This window comes from Acanthochromis polyacanthus, chromosome 4 (assembly GCF_021347895.1).
Source record: "Acanthochromis polyacanthus isolate Apoly-LR-REF ecotype Palm Island chromosome 4, KAUST_Apoly_ChrSc, whole genome shotgun sequence".
NCBI classification, from domain to species: domain Eukaryota; kingdom Metazoa; phylum Chordata; class Actinopteri; family Pomacentridae; genus Acanthochromis; species Acanthochromis polyacanthus.
The window spans coordinates 34,577,865-34,590,335 of NC_067116.1; the positions used below are offsets into that span (position 1 = coordinate 34,577,865).

A 12,471-nucleotide genomic window follows, 5' to 3' on the forward strand; every position below is an offset into this window, starting at 1 on the left:
CTCCATCTGTGGCTTTCTGATTCTCACCCATGCTCATCTTGATTGGCAGCTTCTCCTTGCTGGCTGCTTCCACCAGTTGCCGACGGACCTCCATCACACTCTCTTTGTGTTTACTGGTCAGCATGGCCTCCCACAGGGATCTGGCTGCAGATGGCCTGATAGGTAGAACAATCAAACAGGTAAGGTTAGTCATGAGGAAAATTAAAACATCGCAGTAGGATCTGTACTGTGATCCCTAGTGCAAACAAGCTGAGCAACTGTTGCTGCTCGTGCTTGTTTGCTCGCAGGCCGCCGAGTGCAAACAGCAAAAGGACAACATTAGACGTGATTGAATGCTCGTCTCAGTGATAGAGAGCCTGCTGGATGGGGAGTGGTGACTCCCCTGTGGGACCCCTCACAGGAAAATGCTGAAATTAGCGGAGGGAACATTGGGAATGTTCTCAATCCACCTAAAACGTCTGTCTGCCAACATTCCTCTGGACTGATCAGCGCTGTCCATACATCAGCGACAAAGCAAAAGAGTCTGGAGACCAGGACTCCTCTTGATGCTGTCGCAGGGCACATCTCAGTCCCTCGTCTCATTATCCGCTAGGTTACGAAACACACTGATCCTCATCTCTAATGGGAGACTGAAGACAAGGCATGTGTGTAAGGCTATTACCATCTGCTGTGAGCTGAGACAGCTTCAAGTCTTCCCGTAAAAGAGTGTCACTTCAGAGCTTCGTCATCATTAAATTCACAGACAGTGATATTTTTATTGAATAAAATTGCTCTTGAATTTGAAGTCAAGCTAAAGACATATTTTAAATTTCTGCCTAAGTTGGTCTCCATTCAGACTTTCGGGCCTGTTAAAGCCTCTGACACTCCTCCAGTTGGATCAAAGGGCATAAAAAGCCGACATCTCTGTCTGAGCTTTTGACAGCTATTCAGGCAAGCAGACATGATCTGCTCTCAGGACTGACCAGAAATTGAAGAGAGAAAATGGACTAAAGGACAGAGAGCGGGAAGGTGGGAGGGACCTCGTTGACAAATTCACTCTGTTTTTCTTTTCTGACTTGTCTTTTTTTTTCAAAGCTTTTTTTCTTCTCTCGCCTTTTCTCCTTTCTAACTGCTGCCATGTGTTTAATATCAGACGTAATCTGTTCCAGACCTTGAGCTGGGGCTGGGGCTGGATGGGGAGGAGAGGGGCTCACACTGGGACGCCCTCCATCTTCAGACTAGAGCTAGACACAAAGACCAGCAAATACAACTGAGCCAGGGACAAGAGCTTAACGGAGAGAGCGACATGGTAAAACACACTGAATAGAGAGGACAAAATACATCAGGTATTTAATAACTTGTTTTCTGAAGCTGTGATCAATACATGACCATGATGTAGTGCACTGCAGCTATTGGTCAAGACCGATGACAGGGCACCATTTCTGGAAAGCACCGCATTTCAGCTTTCAGAAAAATACCTCCCTTGCACTTGATGATGTATTAGTGCTGCTACGATTACGCAAATCATGAAGTCCCACATGCTTGTCATGGCTGAAATACCAACAGTGTGACCTGACCGGGCCACATGCGAGCAGCCGTGAGTAGGTTCATGTGTTTGCGGCTGAGTACACATGCATCTGTATATGTTTGCACACAACTCTGCACATCCGTGTGTGTTCTTGGAAGTCGGAGGGCCTCGGCAGAGTGTGGATGAAATGTGGTTCTCATTTGGCTTCTTGCCCACCCCCCAAACACTGCCGCCGGCCCACTCCCCTGATGCTTTCTGCGGGCCATTTGGTCAGACGAAGGTGGGGGGTACGAGGGGTGAGGTTTACATTGGCAGGGTGTGAGACAAGCTCCATAGCCAGACAGAAACCTTGTTGAGTAACTACTACTATGGTAAAGGAGGCGGGAGAGGAGAAGCTGGTGTGTTTGGCCATCTGCATGAAGAGCAGGGTGGCTTTCTGGTGAGAGGCTGCTTAGATGCAGACTGAAGGGGGCACTCTTGCACTTGACTTGTGTACAGCATGGTGAATATCCTCTCTGGCTTTTTGAACAGACTGAATGGGTGTGTTTGGAGAGTGTGGGCATTTGTACCCAAACTAAATTCCACTGGATGTGCAATGAGGGCATAACAAGGTAGTTAAGAATCAAATACCATAGCCTAAAGATTAATGTACGTACTGCGCTAAAGTATGAACATGCCTATTAAAGTGCCTCCTACTATGTCTAAGTCATTAAAGACTACAGAGGTGAGGAGGGGGCTAGTATTCCTGGAAGCGAATGATGCAGCAGAAAAGAATGGCTAACAGTGTTCTGACTCAGGATTTCTTCAATTTACTGCTCATCCTGTGGCCCCCTCAGCATTTGGTTGAACATGGATGTGTGTGCGTACACGCAGAGTTCAGTGTTTATTTCTTTGCTCTGCCTGCCTCCCGCTCACGAACACACAAGCACCAAAAAATTTAGTATTCATAACGTGATTCAGGAGTGAGTCACACTACTTGTACATGCAATTGATGAAGTCTGAAGGATGAGTCTTCAAAAGGGTCAGTTCATCCAAATTACAAAAACAACATCATTTCTCATTTACCTCAAGTGGCTTCTGAGCATTGAACCAGTTTATACAGCACAATATGAGTATCTTGAGATTTCATCTAAGAAAGGTGAAAGGAATTAACTTGTGGTGCAAAAATAAAATAAAAAAAATCATCAGCAACTTTTCTGTGTCCTTGTTACTTCACATAATCCACTTAAGATTCTTTTAACAATTTTCCTGGAGAGTATTTTGACTTGAAAACGTACCTCCGATGAAGGCTTTAAGGTCAGCATATTGCATAAAAATAATGAGAATAGTACTTCTGAAGAAGAACGTAAGAATTTTTGAACGCTTTCAACACCACACTTGAATTCAGCTGTGTTGTGGTGCAGCAACTTCACAGACAAATATCTAAGAATCTAAGCAAAAACTATCTTTACTGCTTGATATGACAAGAGGCAAATTGATTACTCTGACTCTCCAAAACAAAAATAGCAAACCTGGCAGCTTTAAATGCAGCAGTTCTACTTGGCTTATCACGTGTTTGTCACCACTACTCAGAGTGTGCCAACATCTGTGCAGTAGGTCACATTAACACACTCACAGTACAGTCCAGAACAAACGAACGCAACTATCCTCAATGTGATAAAGTGCATCAAAACTTCACACTCAGCAAACTGCAAAAGCAGACCCTAATCCATTTCCCATTGCACATGACTCAGATGATGTGTGCACTACCCAATAGGACTTCATGTAACAGATACAGCCTAATAGAATTGTGCAAGGTCAGGCCCATTCCTTGCCGAGTTAATTTATGGAGTGTGCTTAATGGGGCCAAAAACACTGTCGGTTTCCTGTAAACATCCCCATGTAGCACAGGACATAACATGCGAGAGAAAAGGAGGAGATGGACCAAAACCAGACCTGGCCTTGAGTGTCTGTGTGTTCTCGCAAGAGGGACAAATGACCCAGCGGATTTATGGAGAAGAAAGGAGGGAGAGGAGTTTTGCAGGAAGCCAGGAAAGGATGGGAGAGGAGCACCAAAAAGTTCAAGACATCAGCACAGACATAACAGGACGTCTCATTGGCCAGCTACCATTCTATGACTTTTTTTGGTCAATCCTGTAAAGGCATTTTTCTGCCCTCACATGTCCTCGCTGAGTAGCAGTCTTCTCTCAAGCATCATCGCTGTTTTGACACACTAAGAGTTGACACCGTGGTTGAATCCGTCAGATCCTACTCTGCAGTGGAGGCAGAAAGACTAAAAGGGATGATTACAGGGCCGTTCCTGTAAATGTTGGTGTCACCTTGTGCCCGCTCCAAGGTCCTGCTGTGCTGGTTTTACACTTCAAAGTCTACTTACAGGTCTCGGAGAGTGCAGCTGCATGTGAGGATAGGTGTATGAACCCTTTCGTGGCTCCAGAGGGAGCTGAGTGAAGACTGGTAAATGTCCTGAGAAGATGTCACTGGAGTCAGCATTGACTGAAGCGGAGAAACACAAGTTTAAAAAAGGAAAAAGTCTGATGCCGAAGATTTGTAGTCTGCTCCTCATCTCGGCTAGCCTAGCCGCACTAGACAACCCACGGCAACGAATTTAATTCTCTGCCAGGGTGGGTCTAGTTACCCTCCATAAGGCTCGAGGCTGGATTCTCCTAAAACTGGCCGGACGAATCACCATGAAGTGTAGAGTCAGAAGGCGGGCGTAACTAAGTGACGACAGAGGCGCGACGATTCTGACAGAAACAACCGCCGCACAATAAACAGTTATCTTTCGACTCGGCTTTGGCCACAGCCCTTAAAGATTTGAAGCTAAAATTCAATTTGAAAGATAAACAAAGGACGGCACCGAAGTGTTTCATTGAGAAGAAAGACGTATTTGGACTTATGCTGACGGGATATGGCAAATCCTTAATATACCAGTTGGCTCCGCTGGTTGGGAAGCTAATGGGACTTAGCCACAATCTGCCGGCGCTCTAGGAACTACGTCAGCCTATTCGTTGCACTGATTGGTTGTATACCTACCCAGTTGCTGCAGAGTGATTTGAAAGACAACCTTTTAGCCCGCCTCCCTCCCTGTCAAGCAGTCCTAGACCCTTGTGCCTTCAGAACATGGGTCTAGCGCGGCTAGGCTACATCTCAGCATGAGGCTAGCAGCACAATTTATGTTTTGGAAAAACTTCCATTAAATTTCATAAAAAACACTAAATCCATTTTCAGTCAACATATGTGCATCTTTTACAGCAAACACTTCAAAATATTCCAATTAACAAACGAAAAAATATATAAAATATGATGTGATTTGCATCTGAAAATGTATATTTGAACGAACATAGATTATTTAGGGCTGCCATGATTAGCCGGTATAATCGACAACACTGATGTGAAAAATGCAGTCAACAGAAATATTTTACATCAATGAACATGTTTTTAAATATATCTTTTCAAGACATAGTAACAGATGTATTTTCTTCTGTATGACGACTTATCAACTTGACATCAGTCATTGTTGGCTCCATTCATCGGTCAGCTGCACTCATATCAGCACTACAGCTTTAGAAAACCAGCTTCAGTACAAAGTTACCAAAGACCCAAGCCTTCAAAAGTATGCGAGTACTTCAAATGATCACAAAACACTGCGCAGGCTTTTGACAACACACTCCAAGCACCTGAACAGAAAACTTGCAGGTGCCATTGTGGAAAACATGATGCCAGAAAAGGTCAAACCACCATAAGTACTGTCATCAGTACAGAGGACTTTCACTATCTTTTGTTCTTGTTGCTGATAAATGCACATGTGCAACTCAAAACAACAACAAAAAAAAAAGTATGAAGCTAAATTGAATGGTCAACTTGATTTTTTGAAGAAAAATCAATCATGTACATTATATGCCAATCAGTAAACAGGTCAATAATTGAATTGAGAGGAATAGCCGTAGACGTATTCCAAACAAAGTTACAGTGAAAACATGCTAGAAACTTTCCTCTTTGTAGATAAAATATGGGAGAAGCTGAGCCTTGATCCCCTCACATGTATGGCCTAATTTACCACTTCAAATGAAAGGCAACAGTAGGGGTTCTTTGAAGGAGTGGGGCTGGAGGAAGTAAAGCACCATCTTTGGGGGTGTTTTATCAACTTACTGAATAAATGTGCATAGTCTCTCCCAAACACAAAGTGTGCTCTGTATCGAAAATTAAACCACAGAGCAGAAGACAGCAGACGAGACAGAGCAGGTTATGTTATCTCAGCCTCGATGGGAACACAGAGTACAAGCTGTTCAGGTGTGAGTAATCTACTTGATTGATGTACTGAGGGTTTCAGCTTGAGATACCTTCTACACTGGAACAGAAAACAGAATTGGGCAATGAAAGAAACAACATCAGAGATGGACCAGGGGACACATCAGCTCAGTGAATCTTAAGAAATGGCTAAATCTCTGCATCTCTGATGCAATACTTCAGCTTATATCTACTTTATTTTGCAATCAACTGCAGCTGTCATTGACCTTTAGGGAATGCTGATAAAATCATCATAATTAAATAACAGATCAAAGCATCCAGACTGTGTTGGCCTTGTGTAGAGTCGCATTCGACTCAGACTGAGAATTGGTTTCCTTTTATAAAAGGATAAGAGAAGGAATACAAATTACTCTGTGACTATTTTGGTTTGATCTTCACTCTATATTGCGATGATAATAAATAGAAGCAAAGCTGGTTGTGATTTTTCTTGAAATGAAAAAGCAATTTTCTACAGCCATGACTACCTTTACTTCCAGCAGACATTCTGTATAAACAGTGGCTATTTATTTTCCACAAACCAACATTCATCACATGCTGCAGGTTCAGCCATGATGAAAGAGAAACATGGAAACCAGTTACTGTACGAATTTAGCTTTTATCAATCACAGTAGGCCAAGAACTTGATGTCTGGCTGGGATTAATAGACAGTATAGCATGTTTTAACAGTGTTTGTCCTTTTCTATTATATACTCTATAGGCCTAGTATGGGAACGTATTACATTGTAAGTAATGATGGGGTACAGTTGTTGTTTATCCTGCAAATCACTTGCAAGAGTTCATCTTCATTTAGCTGTTTGCACCACTGTTTACTGTCTAAGTATAGAAAAGCAAAACAATCTCTTCCCTATAAGGAACCACCATAGAATGAACGTGGCCAGTTTTCAAGCTCCCTTCTTATTCTTAGTGGGGTAAAAACAGGGTTAGCTACCCTCAGCTGTCTGTCATTTGCTCTCTGCTCTCCACACTCTACTATCTCCGCTGTTTTTGTTACTTTTCCCATACAGCCAGAACTGAAATCAGCATGCATGGCTTTTTGTTCATGCTCATATTTCCCAGCTGCGACAGAAATAGGTGTTTTTCCTTCTTCCTAGTGGTACGCATGCAGAATCTGCAGGGCAGATTTGAGGGGATGGCAGCCTCGCACTGTTTTCTCATGGCAGGGTGCGGTCGGTTACTCTGCCTGGCTCAGTCTCAGCAGCTCCTGAGGCAGACCCAGAGCACCTTGGCCACCCGTACTCGGTTCTGCCCACACTGCACACACCCCCACCACAGCACTGAGGTCCAAATGATGGGGGTGTAGGGTTCAGTCTGAGAATGAGGGAAACCTGGTGCCCTCTACCAGTAGGGTTCATATGTCCTACTCAGGATCAAAAGCACTGTGAAGCCAAGCACAGCAAATTACACAGACTGGGCTGGAAGGTACCTGACCACAAACACACACACACAAAAGAACATTGCCACTTTCACTCAACATCTTTCTATATACAGCAAACCGGGCATCCTGGCACAGTTTAATGGTTATAAAACATGTGCCATTATACAGGAGCAGAGGAACAAAAAAACCTCAATAGGCATAGTGTGAGCTTGCGTGAACAGACACCCACACAGAGCATAGCTTCTCTCTCGCATGATTGCTCGGACCACAGAGTGAAAGTCAGGTTGTAGGATAAGGAAAATTCACACCAGGTTATGAAAGACAATACGTCAGTAATTGCAAAGTAAGTGTGGGGTCTTTCCTTCAGAGCTAGAACCAACAACCTCCCACAGAATGTTTAAGACACAGTAATCTATAAAAATATCCTGGAATTACTGAAGGAAATATCATGCAAAAGGTCCAAATTAGGCCCGCACCTAATATTTAAAGGCCTGAGCTCGTCTACACAACAAAACCAATCAAAACACACTGTGGTCCAAGTTAATAATAGCTCAACAAATCATAGATGTATGAGTTCCCTCCAGTAGGAGGGAACTCATTATATAGACAATCAAACCACAGAGAGCCAGCAGGGTCTAACGCTTTGCACAGTTCGCATTGTGCAGAGAAAACAAGCCCTTTTAGAAATGTGTGCTTTTGCACATTTAGCAGCATCAGGAGAGATTAACATATAAGAGCAGTACACCTCTAAAAACATGCATTTGCAGAGCGCTGACTTTAACACGTTAGAGTGATTGACATCGGCTCAGTCTGCAGTGAGCTGCGCACTTGAAGGCAGTTAAATAAAGTGGAAACTCTAGGCTTTCTTTCTTGCTTTGCCTCAGCAGCACTTCAATCTCCTAAACATCTGCGATAAGCCTCAACTTGGCCATATGCTCAGAGATAGCGCAGGCAATAACACTCCTGCTGATCCGGCTGGCCCCGATCAGACACACACTCGGTACCAGCACAGCCGCTTGCTTATTACTCCTTATTACTTGTAGCAGCACTCTTTCATCTGTATGTTTGTGTCTGAGCACCAGCTAGAACTTATACCCAATATCTGAACTGATCATCAATTGTGGCGAGATAAGGCGTGCTGGCTGAGAGTCTGGCCATATTTAGTGAAAAGATAACAATGATTACAAACCGTACCACTGGCACCTCAGCCTCTGTACAGCTGCCAATCTTTCCTTGGCCTGTTCTGTCTAAAGTTTAACCATGCTTCTTATCCATCATCGTACCATTAACCCTTTTTTGCAAACAATGCAGGAGGGTGACCTTGTTGCTGCAGCATCTTGCACATTGTGAGGAATTTTTAATGATTTCTGGAGACTATTTAGCTCTTTACAGCCAACTGCAGTTACTTCAGACATGCATTTGTTGATATACTGAAGGTATCCGGTTGACATGCCCCAGATTTACATACATCCGAGGGTCGGTGCAACCTGCCCCTGCTGTGTTCGTATTATCTGCTACAGCACACACTGTCTAAACAGCACTGGCTAGACAGATCTAAGACGGGTTCCATTAAAACAGAACCTCCCCCGTAGTTTCAGCATAAGTGTGAGCCCGGTCATGAAATCACCGTGGTCGGTCATACTGCCTGACAGCTCCGGCCACAAAACTCTTCTTCTTAGTCAAAGTCTTTTCCTCCAGCAACCACATAAAGGAGAAGAAAGCGGGAGTGGAACACATGATGTAGGACTAATCCCTGCCATGTACAACAACTCCACCGCAGGCGCCCAACACGTGCGTCTGCACAGCCGAGACAAGATTCACTGAACCACTGGCACCTCTGGTCATGTGCCACTCAGCCCACTTTCTTTGAGGGGGGTGACTCTTGCTGGCGAGCATGTGTTCGTGCATATGTGTATTCAGCCAGGTGGGGAAAGTGTGCACAAATGTATGTTTTAGTTGTGTCAGAGCATAAGACAAGATTGATAGTCTGTGGAGACGTGGTTATGGTAATATCTGCCACACTCCCTGCAACACAGACTCACTGTGGGTGGCAATTTAACCTTTGCCAAATTACAGAAGACTGTTAAAAGAGACAAGTATATTTTGTGGGAAAGACATGTAATTGTGTCGAGTGTCCAATCAATCTAACCTGCATGTCTGAACTGTGGTAGGAAGCTGGAGCACACAGAGGAAACACTGGAACAGGGAGAACATGGAAACTCCACATAGAAAGCCCTATTCAGTAAGAAAGTTCAAATTCAGACTAACTTGTTCATCTTTTTTTAATTAAGCTTAATTCATAAGATGTCAATTTTTTTTTTCTTAGAAATTCCATTTTCTCTTGTGGATTGGTTAGTCCCATGCTGTCCCAGCAAGAAAGGGGCTGCTGCCAGAGAGGTAAAGTATGCATTGCTCAATGCACATAAAGCCAGCCATAGGAAAGCAGATTCTGAGATGGAAAGCTTATCTGTAGGTGACATTACAACAGCCCTTTCAATGAACCCGTGGGATCTTGCTCTCCTAATGGGAGGATGGTAATGAGCTGTAAATCATGACTTTAATTATTTCTGAGGTAGAGAGAGAAGTCACATGCAAATGGGCTCCAGATGGGATTAAAATCACTTATCAGTGCATGTAATTTCAAAATCCACTAAACTGTCCCCATGGCAAATAAATTTCATCCAATAAGGCTTATGTCTGCAACACCAGAGGCCTCACCTTTGTTTTTGCATTATGAACATTTGTTCAATCTTATGTTGGGTCTGTTACACAACACTGAGCTGATCTTTCTGAACTCTGTTCACATTTCATGCATTGTCAAATAATCTATCTGAAATTTTATTGAGACATATAGATATAAAAAGGTACAGCTGACCTGCAAAAACCTTTCTGTCCCTCTCCTGTCCTTGTTTAAACCCCTAGAAACTCTTCTGTGTGCACTGAAGTCAGACATTTAGAAGTTGTTTTCAATTCAAATATTCTTTTCATGCTTATCATGGCTTAAATGTAACTCTACACCATCTACTAAGTTTATCAATAAAAATTACTTGACGGTTCACAATGGCAGGTTGTCATAGTGGAGGAATACATGGCATACACGTTCAAACCAGACAGATTCTGAAGGTGAATAGAAACATATGAAACCCCAAACCCTGCAAGTTGACAGGAATGGATCCTTCGGTTTGTTACATATGAAATCTTGCAAATCAGAATCAGTGTTTTTGGGACTATTATCAGTATATCACAGTTTCAAGAAATGCCTTGAGGCTGACTGCTTATTTCACTCCTGATGTGCCTTCTAGCATATAAAATACTCCAAATAAACATGTTAATAAGGTAGAATACTTAAATTTCCCTAGAGGAGAACTTTACATTTTTTTGTTTAAAGTGATAGCTGAATAGAAATGTATTAAATGATCACAACTAATCAAAGTCTCTACAAAGTCACAGTATGTATTCCTATGGTGTGTGTATACAGTGTCATAAATAGGACAAGTGGCTATTGCTGTAAAGGAATACAGTATTTAAAAATTGTAGAAAGATGAGAGGCACTCACTGGGTCTGTGCAAGACAGCCAGGGGCCAGCGTGTCCTGGGAGTGAGGGGTTCGCTGTAGACTTGTGAGCTCCAGCATGTCCACCTGCACATCTGTCACATGGCCCGGTAAAGGTCTGAGCACAGTCAGAATCTTCTCCACTAGGTTGTCGCCATGGTGACCAACAGCCCCTGTAAATCAAGAAATGGTAAATTTTTTTAAAAAGACCAACTATCTACTCAATAAAAGATGTAAAAGATGCTAACAATATATCAACATCTATATAGACTTGAACTGTTCATTCAATTTCATATCGTATTTGCAATTTGAAGCAATGCAATAAGCAATTCACAGCTGCAGTCTAGTTTTATTTTTATTACTTTTACTTTATTGCAGAATGTGCAACACATAGATGCTGCTCCTGAGCTATGGACACTTGTTTAAAGGTTAGAGATTCTTTACAGAAAGGTACTTTTTTTTATTTTATTTGAAATGTTTTTTGCTGGTCTATCATGTGGTAGTGTTGCACCATGTGTTTTAAATCTATTACACAGTGAGTATTGACCTGAAGCTTTAACAAATTATGTTGCATTTTGCCATATCTGTTGGAAAATCGCAGTTACATATTTTGTCAAACTCAATCAGTCCTACATCAATATGAGCATGTTATACTAGAGAGACACTGGTCTCAGGATGTACTTGTAGATCAGTCCATGAACACAGAGAATTAAGCCTGAACAAGGTTATGTATGTGTTGTGGTGAGGGTTCACCACCATTGCAAACTGATCAAACATAACACAGACGTAGATTTCACCTGTAAGATCCATTGTTCGGTCCACAAAGATGATAGATGCCTTGTTAGGGGCTGTCTTTCTTCGATTTTTTGCTTGAGGATGACTGGCCAGTTCCCCTGCTATGAGGCGGCTCATCGGACCCACAGCAAAGCTCTCCTCCCTCGTACTTGTGGCTTCAAACATTGAATTTAAAGCTGAAGCTAAGGATTTGACTTCAATCTGCAGCTCAGCAGGGAGGGAGTGTATGTCTACATCACCCAGGCTTCCAAATCTCTTCTTCTCTGGTCGTTTTGCATTGATTGTGTCCAGGTCTGGTGAGAGCAGGGGGAACAGCTGAGCAAACGTAGGTAAGATGACCAACTGCTGTGATACAGGGGCGAAGACCACTGGAACGTGCATGACTTCAGCCGTGTAGTTCATGTTTCCCATCCACTCGCAGAGTTTCTCCTCGAACTGCTCAAACACGGGGCTTCCTTCCATTTCTGTTGTGACATTGTTAGCTAGCAGGTGTACAGAGTGTGCAACGGTGGTGAAAACGACACAGTACTGAAAGTGACTGAGGGATATAATGTCTTTAATTATGTCGATGGTTGTCCCCTTCAACAGAGTGCTCACCACAAACACCGCTTTGGGCTCATTCACGCTGCAGGCTTCGAAGCTGGAAAACTGCTTTAAATTTCGGGCTCCAGCCTCCAACAAGGCAGCAGCCCCTCCGTTCCAGTGGAGAGCCTCTGCACACCTGTCATCCATGAAAACAACAGCCTTCTTCACCTTCGACAGCACCTTCTCCCACATTAGCAGCGGAAAGTGCGTGAAATCCTCCGTCGTCAGCATTCTGCGAATAACGACAGCTCGCTAAATACGACGAAATCAAAAAGACATCCGAAATGTCAGCTGAAGTAGCTCCAGCAAAACAAACACACCAGTCTCTTAAAGGTGACGTGGCAGTAGA

The 12,471-nt window shown here is 43.2% G+C and overlaps 1 protein-coding gene across 1 annotated transcript in view; it reads right to left on the reverse strand.

Annotated features, from left to right (window-relative positions):
* scfd2 (sec1 family domain containing 2) overlaps positions 1-12,468 on the reverse strand; it is a 101,933-nt gene extending 89,465 nt beyond the window's left edge. The window contains exons 1-3 of the mRNA XM_022203034.2: positions 11,540-12,468; positions 10,747-10,915; positions 28-155 (exon numbers count right to left, since the gene is read on the reverse strand). Of these exons, the coding sequence (XP_022058726.2) occupies positions 28-155; positions 10,747-10,915; positions 11,540-12,353 (1,111 nt within the window). The 5' untranslated portion in view covers positions 12,354-12,468. The remainder of the gene's footprint in view (positions 1-27; positions 156-10,746; positions 10,916-11,539) is intronic.
* Between the last annotated feature and the right edge of the window lie 3 nt (positions 12,469-12,471).